At 40.1% G+C, this 13,090-nt stretch overlaps 1 protein-coding gene across 1 annotated transcript in view; it reads left to right on the top strand.

Annotated features, from left to right (window-relative positions):
* The window catches only part of neb (nebulin), a 58,046-nt gene extending 44,972 nt beyond the window's left edge, over positions 1–13,074 (top strand). The window contains exons 120-138 of the mRNA XM_072685125.1: positions 423–527; positions 1,739–1,843; positions 2,803–2,913; positions 3,788–3,898; positions 4,390–4,503; positions 5,231–5,335; positions 5,645–5,749; positions 6,044–6,148; positions 6,644–6,736; positions 7,229–7,321; positions 7,677–7,769; positions 8,269–8,361; positions 9,791–9,883; positions 10,271–10,378; positions 11,719–11,905; positions 12,022–12,114; positions 12,232–12,372; positions 12,533–12,636; positions 12,901–13,074. Coding sequence (XP_072541226.1) covers positions 423–527; positions 1,739–1,843; positions 2,803–2,913; positions 3,788–3,898; positions 4,390–4,503; positions 5,231–5,335; positions 5,645–5,749; positions 6,044–6,148; positions 6,644–6,736; positions 7,229–7,321; positions 7,677–7,769; positions 8,269–8,361; positions 9,791–9,883; positions 10,271–10,378; positions 11,719–11,905; positions 12,022–12,114; positions 12,232–12,372; positions 12,533–12,636; positions 12,901–13,074 — 2,133 coding nt within the window. The remainder of the gene's footprint in view (positions 1–422; positions 528–1,738; positions 1,844–2,802; positions 2,914–3,787; positions 3,899–4,389; positions 4,504–5,230; positions 5,336–5,644; positions 5,750–6,043; positions 6,149–6,643; positions 6,737–7,228; positions 7,322–7,676; positions 7,770–8,268; positions 8,362–9,790; positions 9,884–10,270; positions 10,379–11,718; positions 11,906–12,021; positions 12,115–12,231; positions 12,373–12,532; positions 12,637–12,900) is intronic.
* The last annotated feature ends 16 nt before the right edge of the window (positions 13,075–13,090 follow it).

The following is a 13,090-nucleotide window of genomic DNA, read 5'->3' on the forward strand; positions in this document are numbered from 1 at the left end:
TCTTCCATTTGCACACCATCTGGCTGATTGTAGATTGGTAAATGTATTTTTGTCTCATTATTTTGATTTGGTTTACTTTTAGGACTTGTTTTGGTCTACTTTTAGGACTTGTGTGAAATTGTTTTGGTCAAATTTGTGCAGAAATATAGAACAATTCTAAAGGGTTCACAAACTTTCTTTATATTAAAGGTGAAATCTTGCGAGAGATTTTCAAACTTTCATTTTGCATCATTAAGGCAGGTCAAGGCAAGATCTTTTCAAAAGCCTTCTTTCTCAATTATATCTATATAAATTTCCAGGTGTTTTGCCTGAAATCACAATTTTTTACCTTGGTGTTTTGGTCCGATTAGTAAGAGATGGTTCAGAACAGTGGTATAGTTGAATTGTTGTACTGAGATGCATTGGTGGGCATTCCCTCTCAGTACCAGTACAAGAAGAAATTTGAGGCGAGTAAAGGTCACTACCATATGATCGCTGACACACCTGAGCAACTTCATCACAAAGAGGCATCCGAGCTGCAGAGCCACGTAAGTCCCACTTATTCTTGCACTGTCCAGCTAACATCCCCTGATTATTGTATTTATATATGTGTGTGTGTAAGAGAGAGAGAGAGATTGAGAGAGAGAGAAATCATTGCAGTCCTTTCATTCATTTTATATAGAAGCAGTGTTTAAGTGTTTAAGTGTGTTTAAGTGGTTTAAGTGTTGTAAAAAATATATTTTACAGTCACTATTTCTGGATAAGTTATGCAACATGGTTTTATTGGCCTAGTAAAACCTTTCACGTCACTTCATTAAAAACTAAAGCTGTTTATACACTGACCAGCCACTTCATTAAAACCGCCTCCTTGCTTCTACACTCGTTTTTTTAATTTTATCAGCTCCACTTACGATATAGGAGCACTTTATACTTCTATAATTACAGACTTACAGTCTTCCATCTGTTTCTCTGCATACTTTGTTAGCCTCCTTTTACCCTGTTCTTCAATGGTCAGGACCCCACAGGACCACCACAAAGCAGCTGTTATTTGGGTGATGGGTTCTCATTCTCAGTACTGCAGTGATACTGACATAGTGCTGGTGTGTTAGTGTGTGTTGAGTTGGTTCGAGTGGGTCAGACACAGCAGAGCGGCTGAAGCTATTAAACACTATCTCTTTTCACTGCCCACACACCTACCTAGCTCGTCCACATTGTAGATGTAAAGTCAGGGACAGAAGCTCATCTGTTGCTGCACAGTTTGTGTTGATTTGTGTTGATCGTCCTCTAGTCCTTCATCACTGGTCACAGGCTGCTGTTGACAGGACACTGTTGGCTGGAAAGCTCTGGTTGGTGGCCTGTTCTCAGTCCAGCAGTGCCTCTGAGGTGTTTTAAAACTCCAGCCACACTGCTGTGTCTGATCCACTCATACCAGCACAACACACACATGCCATGTAAAGAAACAGCTGGACTACAGTCTGTAATTTTAGAACTACAAAGTGCTTCGATTTGGTAAGTGGAGCTCCTATATGGTAAGGGGTAATAAGTGTAGTAGCAAGGAGATGGCAGTCTGTGTCTATTGGAGTCATCATAAACTTGATATTTTCTTTTTAATGAATTTTCCCAGCAGTTGACATAAACATAAAACATGAACAGTTTTCTAAAGGAAACATTTGGAACACATCAAGTCATCTGAAAATTAGTCTGAAATTGCATTAGCTTACTAAATGTGTTTGATCTTTGTGGCTCTGTCTGAATACAGGTGAAGTACAAGGAGAAATATGAGAGGGAGAAAGGCAAGGCCATGCTGGACTTTGAAACTCCAACTTATGTGAGCGCCAAGGAAGCACAGCATATGCAGAGCCAGGTAAATCCTGCTATCAGCAACAAAATCTTACATAAGTGATCTGTTCATTTGGCCAATCCTACTTTAATTAATCATTTCTAAACACATATTTCAATCCTTTAATGCCTACAAAAGCAGCAACTCCTACCTTTTGATCTACCTTTCTCATTCAACAATCAAACTCATTCATGGTAATAAACCATTCTTTCATTATCACTCTGGTGAAGCAACTCAATAATAAGCTCTTGCTGACCCCAGTTCTGTTCTGAATGTGTACATGCTCGCTCTGAAGCTACCACAACTTTGTTGAGCATCCAACAACAAAGGCAGAATTGTGTTTCTTTTATATAATAACAGGAAACACAGAAAGCTGATATCCAGAATCACATGCCGATGCGTTTTACTGTACCCAGTGTGGACATGCACGCATGCAAACTACTCTCTTTGAGTGAATTACAGTAGGATGGCCCTCTCGTTCCCCCCCATCATTCAGTGTGATGCTAGCCAGATGCAGGCATTAGTTGACGTGACAAAATAGGCAGTTCTGGTTTTGCTGTCCAAGATGTGATTGGCTGGTTTTATGAGGTTCAGAGGAAACCCATCCTTCCAGCATACATAGACAGCATATGATGCAAGCGTCCTAGCTAGACTTAAATAAAAGGGTTCTTTATTGATGATGAATGACCTGTTCGATAAGTACAGACACCAGTGAGTCAGTTTCCATCCAGGACCCAAGGAGATGGTACAGTACTGTATGTTATGTTCTGTCTGATGTATGTTCATGTCTTTTAGTGAGTCTACCTTCAGTGTGTTAAATTGTGTGAATGTGAATATTTGTTTTCAGCACCAAGTGGAACTCCAATGAATTCTGAGTTAAAGTTAAAAGGAAAAGAACGGGTCAGAAGTGGCCTGTTGTGACCATGACAATAGCAGTTTCCATAAATCTGTGTCTTTCACTCTCTTATCTTTGCGGTGGATAGAAAGAGTATAAGAGGGACTTTGAGGAGTACACAAAAGGCAAGAACCTCTCAGGCTTGGAGGTCACCCCTGCAATGATACATGTCAGACATGCAACCAAAATTGCTAGTGAGGTAACAGACGGATTTGTCTATATTCTGTTCTTCCCCTCCTGGTAATCATACTAAGAACACAGTCACACACCCATATTAATACAGCGAGTGAGTGTGCCTGGTCACTCCCGAGTAGTGAGCAGGCTGTGGTTAGTTTGCATGATTCGCCACCCAGTCATAATACACTCAGTAATATCCCTTCCCTGTTCCGAGTGTTCTTTGAGTGAGTCCAATTCTGAGTGTTCCACATTTTCCATGAGTGGTTCAAGTTTCCTTTGAGTGTGCCAAGTTAACCGTGAGTGTTTCAAGTTCTCTGTGAGTCTTTGTCAGTTTTGTCTTGTCTTTTTGTTGATGCTCTCTTAAACCACCCTCCAATATGTTAGCTAACCCAAGTGTGTGTTTAACCTTTTTTTTAAGTGTTCATTTCAGTATTTGAATAACATATACATATAAACTGTCATGTTGATGATGTTTTATAGCCTGTATCATAGGTATCTTTCCAAATTCACCAATGCCTTTGTTCTGGCCTTCAAAGTGTCATTATTAAAATAAACTATAAATTGAACATTTACTTTTACTGTGTGCATATAGCAACAATCTTGACTCAATTAGTTGCTTTCATTTATCAGTATCTTTGAAAAAAAATCTTAATTGCATACTTAACTTGGAACAGACATGATCACTGGATGACCAAGAGTATTACTTCTATCTTTACCCATGCAGACTATAGTTTAGCTTTAGGATTACACAGGTTTAGAGTGGAGGCTTGGTGACATTGAGCGATGTGTGAACAGTACTGTGTGTGTGTGTGTGTGTGTGTGTGTGTGTGTGTGAGTGTCTGTGCCTATTCATGTGCTCTCTATCTGCAGTCTCTTTATTTTTCTCTACCCTGTAGAAAGAGTATAGGAAGGATCTAGAGGAAGGGGTGAAGGGTAAAGGGCTTACAGTTCTGGAGGAAACTCCTGAATTACTGAGAGCAAAGAATGCTACTCAGATCCTGAATGAGGTAGGATGATGCTAGGTGAAGCCAATCCCTGAATCACTCTTCATCTTCTTCTTTGTCTTCACTCTTCTTGGCCTCTTTACCACACTAACAGGGCTGCACTAAAAGTGCTGAGTCCTTCTGAGCCTAGCTAACCACTAAAACACACCCACTCCTCTAATGGACCACCCCACCCATTCATCTAACCAGGTTTGGTAATAAAAGTTTGCTACCATAGAACCTCCTACCTAAAAATGTCTTCTTCAATTTCTCATTAAACTCCCTTGTGTTTTTAATATTACTCTTCTTTTCTAACAGGTCTTTGCCCATACGCTGTTTAAATCCTCTAATTGTTTTTCAAATTATGGAACTCCTTAATAACTCTTGATGTAACCCGTGTTATTAAATTTGCAGCCTTTTGGCACCCTTAGTGGCAGTTCCTCAGCTTTGCAAATGTAGTGTATTTTAGGACTGTATGATGATGACAACCACTAACGCTTTCTCGACCTCCACAGAGAGAGTATAAGAAGGCATTGGAATATGAGATTAAGGGCAAAGGAATGTTGGCTTTGGCTACTGATACCCCAGACTTCATGAGAGCGAGAAATGCCACGGATATCCTCAGCCAGGTCAGTGAATCATCTCAATCATCATATCATCTGACTTCACCTGCCGATTGACAGAGATCAAGCATTATCAAGCATAATAATAAAAAAAATAATAAAAAATTGAAAAGGAAACAGGTCATTGGCTAACAGCTCACAGCTGTTCTGAAGCAATGGAAGTAAATTAAGCTTTACAAAAATCTGCAAACAATTTACAACCCCTTTGTCTGTAAAAAAATCAGCATTCAAACAGACTGTGCTACTGCACTCACTACTGCAGTATGTAGACAAAATTGCACATCTGGATTGTTATTATAATGTCTAGAAAAGACACATGGACCATTATAACACTTAAAAGTGTAGCTTTTTATTTTAGAGAAATTAAAAACAAAGCCAGAGTGTCATAAATAAGGAAGGAAGTGGTCTGACAAACCCAAATCAACAACTGCATCAGAAGACAAGTTTATGAGGGTTAACAGCTTGTGTGATAGGCCAAAGTCTCAGTTTAAACTGTGCAGAGAAGACTTGGAGCTGCAGGTTTGACGGCTGGAGTGGCAGTAAGAAAATCTTTGCTAAGATGGCAAAATGAAAAAATCAGGCCTGCCTGGGCTGTGTAACACTACCAGTTAACCTACTGAAAAAATGGGGGTGTTCTAAAACTTTTGAACTGTAGTGCCACAAAACAATGAATAAATCATCAATAAATCATCTGTCTGTCATCGAAGTAACTTTTTTGTTTTTTTCTTCACAGACTAAGTACAAGCAGAATGCTGAGCATGACAGGGCCACTTACACCACTGTGATTGACACTCCAGACATCATCCATGCTCAGCAGATTAGGAACATTGTGAGCCAGGTAAGACGGCCTGGCTAAACCATGAATATGAGACACATGAGCAGTCATGAAACACACTTAAACCCTACAATGTACGATCTTTAAACATATAAACACTTTCTTCCCATATAATTAGATTTACATTTATTTTTGCAATGTGTGCTAACAACATTTAGTAATATTACATATTTGCCTATTGTCAGGCTTTCCATCCATGTATTTTTTTACTTTGTGTCCCTGAGCCATCTTATGCAGAATTGTTAGAATGTAAGGCCAGCTGTCCTACCATGCTCTGCACCATGTCTTATACTAGCCATTCATATCCAACAGAAACGGTACAAGGAGGAGGCTGAGAAGACCATGTCTCACTATGTGCCAGTTCTGGACACTCCTGAGATGCAGAGAGTTCGTGAAAACCAGAAGAACTTCAGCACTGTAAGTGTTCAAGCATGAAATGTAGATTCAGTTCAGTTCACGCGCCTCTGTGTCTTTGTTCCTTCCTTATTCCCAGTGTAATGATTCTAGTGTCTTTTGTCCTTGTATTTGACTGAAGAAAGGTTTCAGAGAAGTCTCTTAAGCCATTAGACTCATTTCTTCTTGATGAAATGCAGTGGTTTATTTGAGCTTGATGACCATATTTTCTTGCTCTGATTTTCTTTTTCTTGCACATATTTTTTCTGTGTACCATGTTTTTCCATGTTAACTGCCCTTGTGCTCTTTTCTCTGTAGCAACTGTACCAGATTGACCTTAAAAACAGTAAGGGCAAAGTTTCAGCAGTACAGGACACCCCTGAAATGCTTCGTGTTAAAGAAAATACAAAGAATTTCAGCTCGGTACCTACTGCTCACTGAGTATATTTTTCTTCCCTTTTTTAACTTTTTTCCTAACAACATACTTTTCACTTTTTCTCTTTTAAATTCTTGCTTTTTTAGTTTTTCTTACTTTTTTTTTTTTTTTTTTTTTTTTTACCCTCACTGCAGTTTTTAAGTTAACAGACCCTGTCATGCAGCCCCAGTCCTGTATCACAAGTAGGCATTTGATGTAGTTATTAACTACACTCTAGCAGACTGCAGCCTAATAGAGTGTTGAAACTGCAGTTCTAACCACTTTAGGAACTAAAACATTGATGCTTCTCTACATTGTTGCCAGGTCTTTTACAGTCTGGGCATGTCTGTCTTGTGTGATTTATATGTTAAATTCATGTGTCAGATTCATATGTGTTGTTTTTTGTTTGTTTTTTTATATCATTGCAAGTTTAATTTCAAAAGCTTCCACGTGGGGAAAAAACACCAATTCATCATAATGCTTTTACCTGTACACTTTTAAAGATACAGTACAAGGAGGATTTGGGAAGAGGAACTGCTATTGCAGAAACCCCTGAAATGGAGAGAGTTAAACGCAATCAGGAGGCTATTAGCACGGTACACTGCAGTGTGACCCTATCCCAGTGTAACCCGTCATCCTATCATATGTGTTACTCACCATGTTCCTCCCTAGTACTACTTGTCAGTGCCCAGTCAGAATGAGGATCCTACCCTTCCAATCATTTTAATCAAGACTCCATCTTAAATCTATCAGTGACTGCTTTCTCAAATACATGTACAATTCTTGTTAAATATGAACAGCATTTAATACCTACCCATTTTATATAACCCAGCGTTTACAAGTCTTTGACTGTGTATTTCACTTTTAAAAATGTGACATGGCATGCTCCTTAACTGAGCACCCTGCGCATCATTTTCACTTTAGTGTTGTTCTCTTTTTTTTTTTCTTTTTTAATGTTTTTGAGTGTATTCTGTCTGTATGTTTGGCACATTTTCGTTTGATGATTTCTGTTTACTATGTGCTTGTTTTATCATTATGTCTCCTGTTTTTCTGTGCTACGAATTACACTGAAATACACTGAAATACAGATCAAATACAAGGACCAACTAGGTCAAGGCATATCTATACCAGACCTTCCTGAGGTGAAACGTGTGCGGGAGACTCAGAAGAAGATAAGCTTGGTAGAGTTTCTTCGGCTCTGTAATAGAAACCTCTACCCCTTACTTACCAACTTTTCATTCCTAATAGCTCCCAATTCTTTTTCTAGTTGACTTCTGGTCAGTTTATGACCAGGTTTTGACCATTTCATATCAGGATGTATTAAGGTTAATTAATACTTCAGAAGTAATTACCTCCTACACCTTTAACTACTTCTAACATTGTTCATTTTTTTCTCTGCTTTTATTATTCTCACATTGAGCTTGCTTATATAAGGTCTAAATGTAAGTTTACATATTATATGCAAGTTTTAATATTGTAGCATTGAATAACAGTTTCTATTCATAATGACCTTCTCATTTTTAATTTTGCTTAAAGATTCAGTACAAGGAAGATTTAGGAGGAGGAACCGCTGTGTCAGAAACGCCAGAGATGGAGAGAGTTAAACGCAATCAGCAAAATATTAGCACGGTATACCGTGGTGTGACCCTATCCCAGTCATCTGTCATTGCGTCATCCTACTCCTTGCACATCTCTCCTGTTAGAAAAACCTATAGCACTCCCCTGGTTAACAGCAGTTGTCCCTTAAAACAATGATTAGCACATCAAATCCTTCATTGATAACATCCATGTAGTTCATGACAAACCAACCAAGTTCTTTGCTAATTCTTCTAAACATTCACACTGTACTTAACTCGTTGATTGCTCCCCTAAAAAAACAAAAAACAACAAGTGTTCACAAGGTTTTAACAGTGGTGATTGGTAAAGTTTTAGTACTTTTATTTGATGTCAATCAGAAGATCTGTACCTTTTCCTGTTTGCTGTTCTTCTTACTGTACAACAATGGTTGTCGTCTTTGCAGATTTGAATGTTTTCTGTGTCTGAATGTTCTTGTTCTGATTTTGCTTCATCTTTGTTCTGTGTATCTTGCAATCCATCTTGTCTGCATGGAACCCCAATCTGTGGGTAGATAAAGTACAAAGACTCGCTTGGGCGAAGCACCGCTATACCGGACCTTCCCGAAGTGAGGCGAGTCCGAGAGACTCAGAAGAACATCAGCTCGGTAGTGGAAGCTTCGCAGAGTTTACATCAGAGCATGAACTCTCACGCTGCCTCCTCTCCACCCTTACTCCTCCACCATCACTACCAACTATCCTTCCATTCCATCACCTGCCAAACTCCGAGATGCACAATGGAGTCATGATTGTCATCCTTGATGCTTTAAACCTGTTTTGCTAATTGAATATCCCAAAAGAACACTACATTCTGCCAGAAGTTGTTTCCAAACTAAAACTAACCCAATATGTAAAATAGCAGCAAGACTCCAATTCAGATTCAGGAGATTTCACACAACAACTCCAAGCTATGCATCTAATCCAACACGAGTAACCCCATTTTCATTTGTTTCATTATAAATCCACGAACCACCATCTTTATTTGCTTTTCTTAACCCTTCACTGCAGGGTTCTGTATACACTACCTGACCAAAAGTATGTGGACACCTCTTCTTTTGCTAACGGGTGCATAAAATCAAACATACTGATTTGCTCTAAATCTCCATAGACAAACTTTGACTATGTGTCATTCAGTAGTCCATAGAAGCTCACACAGTGCTAAAGCATCTTGCCCCTCCATACTTATTGCAGCACTTACTGCCAAACCGTTCCAAACTGCCTCGGGAAGCAACATCAACCTATTCATCAGGAGCTTCATTGATTGGGTTTTTGTGGCCAAACAGCTGAACACATGCCCCCACTGGATCAGTGAAAATGTGTTCTCTAGAGTGATGAATAACACATCACTATCTGGCAGTCTGACAGCAGAATCTGGGTTTGGCAGGTGCTAGTAGGACGCTACCTGCCTAAATGATTCTGTGCTATAGTGACTTTCTACAGAGCTTCAAACTGTGTGGCAGCAGTTCAGAAACAGCCTTTTTATTTCTCAGCATGTCAATGCCCAGTCCACAAAACAAGAAAAAGTTTGCTGAGGTCAACTTTGGGCTAAATTGGAACATACGTGTTCTTCGCTTAACCCCTTAAACAGCCTATGGACTGCCAGCAGACCTAAAGTGTTATTACAAACTTCTATCACCAAAGAATAGCCCCATCAGTTTGTACAGAAGTCCCTGTAGATACAGAGTAATACACCTTAGTGTGTATGGAATGGAAGCAACCCCCTACAACCATGTTCCAAAGGTGGAGATCATTACTGCAACACAGAGGGGACCAACTTCATACTAATGCTATGGTTTCGGAATGAGATGTATAACAAACACGTACAGGTGTGGCGTTCGGCTGTCCACATACTTCTGGCTGTATAGTGTGTGTATATGGGATATAACCTCCACATGTGTTGTGAACTGTGTTTGTTGTGTCATTGCTGACCAACATGTCCTGCTTGTAGTGCAGGAATGTTGATAGTGTGTATGTCTTGTAATATGTGAGTGTGTGCCTCTGACTGGCTTCTCTGGCCGCTGTTCTTCTCCACCCCAGGTTTTATATAAAGACACATCTGCCAAAGGAACCCCAGTGGTATTCACTCCAGAGATGGAGCGGGTCAAACGGAACCAAGAACACATTAGCTCGGTACTCAGCCACAGGACGTGTGCTGTCCATCATAACCTGTCTAACTCCCTCTTCTTGCTTAGGTGGCTAATATTATTAACGTCATTCTTCCACATGCTGAATATAACGCATTTAATATAGCTGTGATGTGTTGAAGATTTGCTAACGTCCCCTGGGTTCCGTAAAAAATCACACGTTTCCCCAGTCTGGTAGCTCTTCTTTGGAGTGGGACAACCTACACACCTCCAGCCCTCTGAAAGTGTGAAACCTGCTAATTCATTTGTGTGAGGTCGCAATAACACTGTGCCTGTCTGTCTGTTTCCCACCTGTTTCCTGTGAGACAAGGTAATAACACAGTGTATCTCGTATGGAGCTTATTTTCTGTTTACTGTCCTTTCTGTCCGCCAGGTGCTGTACTCTGACAGTTTCCGTAAGCAGGTGCAGGGCAAGGCAGCCTTTGTACTGGATACCCCTGAAATGAGACGTGTGAGGGAAACCCAGCGCATCATCTCTGGAGTAAGCTTCAGTTTAAACCTTTTACCAATATGTTTTTTTTTATCAAAACCATTTATTGAATCAAAAAAGCCTATAGAGGATAGAGGCTATATATAGCCTATAGATGATATTCAAATAACATTTAAATAACACACAGACCGTCAGATGTTTATATCCAAATTACATGCTTTAATGATAAACAGGATCTGTAGCAAACCATATTAAAAATCACATTCCTCTGCAAATGGAAAGACATTGTTACTATATACAGTTGCATTAGAAATTATTCAACCCTCATTGGAAATTAGGTTTATTAGTAAGATTCACAAACTTCCAGCTGTTTGCAATAAATCAATCAAACCAGGCACCAGCTTCTGGCAGCTTCATTCTTCCTCCTCCAGACACACCTCTAATCCAAGAACATCCTGTGTAATGTAAAGCATGGCGGTGGCTCAGTGATGCTCTGGGGCTGCTTTGCGGCCTCTGACACTAGAAAGCTGTATTTAGTGTGTGAATTCAGTGATGTTTCAGGAAATCGTATGAGAAAATGTCATACCTGTGAAGAAGCTGAGGCTTGGGCAACCATTTCTTTGGTGGGATTTGAAGAAGGTGGTTGCAGCACGCAAACCCAAGAGTAATAGACTAGGATTCTCAAGAACGCTGCCAGAAGCTTGTATCTGACTGCATTATATTTTCTGTTGGTCATAACAGCATAACAGTGCTCTAGTAAGTACTCTAGTAAGTACTAAAGATTGTCATGAAGGGGTTGAATTATTCTGAGACTGCAGTCATCATTAAAAGTGAATTTTTGTGTTGAATTTGTGTTGAGCTAATTGGTCTTGTTTGATTGGTTTATTGCAAACAGCTGAAGTTTTTACATTTTGCTAATAAACCTAATTTGCAATGGGGGTTGAGCCAATTTGATTAGTACCATTCCAACAATATTAATTTTCAAATCCTCAGCTAGCTGCTTAGAGTAGCTAGGCATTGTTAAGTGTCAGTACAGGGTCTGTATATTTCATTTCAGGGTCTGAATTATTATTAGTAATAATAATTATTATTAGTGTCATCAGCTGAGCATTGATAAAGGATTCTTTTCAAATGAGAATTTACTTCTTTTCCTTTTTAAGTTTGACTGAGGATACCCAAACCTTTCCATTCAATAGTAGCTTTTTCAGTTGTCTAGAAATGTTTTAATTCTCTGTTCATAATTCAGGACACATCAAATTGTTATTTTATTATAGCTCCTAATTATTCAGAACCACAAACATCATCATAGTAGTCCCTTTATACAGTTACCTGCTATAAATGTGGATTTATTCTCCAGACTTTTGATCAGTGTTGTATGTTTTCCCACACAGGTGCAATACCACCAAGACTTTGAGAAGAGCAAGGGCAGCTTCACTCCCACCACCAGTGACCCTGTGACTGAGCGTGTGAAGAGGAACATGCAGGACTTCAGTGACATCAGCTACCGTGGCATTCAGAGACGTGTAGTGGAGATGGAAAGGAGGCGCGCTGTAGAACATGACCAGGAGACCATTGCTGGTCAGTTCATTCAAGCTCACAAAAACACACAGCACTCTCATACACTTCCTCACGTCTTTGTATCCCTGTACGTTTGAGTAGAACTCAACAATAACTCAAGTCGGTTTCGTTCACAGACCTGCGCGTGTGGCGCACAAACCCCGGCTCAGTCTTTGACTATGACCCTGCTGAGGACAACATCCAGTCCAGAAGTTTGCACATGATGTCAGGTAGGCGACTGGCTTGGCCACAGTATACTTCAAACAACACTGTGGCTTACTTTAATCGAACTACAAGGGCAGCTGTAACATCATGCCATGTTGACCTGAGCTTTATGTGCATTTCAGTTCAAGCCCAGCGCCGCAGTAAGGAGCACTCTCGTTCCACCAGTGCCATGAGCGGCATCGGAGACGAGAAATCTGAAGTGTCTGAGAATGTGGATCACCACCTGTCCCTCTACAGCAATGGATTTCCTTCTACTGCCATAGGTAAGTTTACTGTACATCAAATGCATCAGTACATGAATTAGAATGCTAGTCAGCACTGTGATACATTGATTTTTCTGTTGAGGCTAAAATGTTGTTTGTGTAAATGAAGCGTAAACTTTACATTTTGATACTTAGAAAGTGTTCATTCTCTGCCCTAAAGGCTACCAGCACACTAAGACCATCGAGCTTCAGCAGAGATCCTCTTCTGTGGCCACTCAGCAGACCACCGTGTCCTCTGTGCCCTCACATCCTTCCACCACTGGAGTAAGTAGGCCCCCCCACCACCACCCCCATATTTATGGAGTCTCTTTTACTAGCTGTTAAATGACAGGACTCACTTATTGCTTTTCTTCACTTAATGTCTTAGAAAAACTTCAGTTTACATATTTGGACCACAAAAGATTTTGATGAGAAACGCTGCCCTATTCCCTATATAGTGCACTACTTTGGGGTTCTGCCATTTTACCAGTTCACCAGGGTTGTATAAATTAACACCAGCGATGCTCACTTAATTCTTTTTCTTCATAGAAAACTGTACGCGCTATGTACGACTATGCTGCTGCTGACAACGATGAGGTGTCCTTCAAAGATGGCGACGTTATTGTGAATGTGCAGTCCATCGATGAGGGCTGGATGTATGGCACTGTGCAGCGTACTGGAAAGACCGGCATGCTACCAGCCAACTACGTGGAAGCAATCTAAAGACTGGGAGTAGTCT

Source organism: Salminus brasiliensis, chromosome 8 (assembly GCF_030463535.1).
Source record: "Salminus brasiliensis chromosome 8, fSalBra1.hap2, whole genome shotgun sequence".
Taxonomy (NCBI): Eukaryota; Metazoa; Chordata; class Actinopteri; order Characiformes; family Bryconidae; genus Salminus; species Salminus brasiliensis.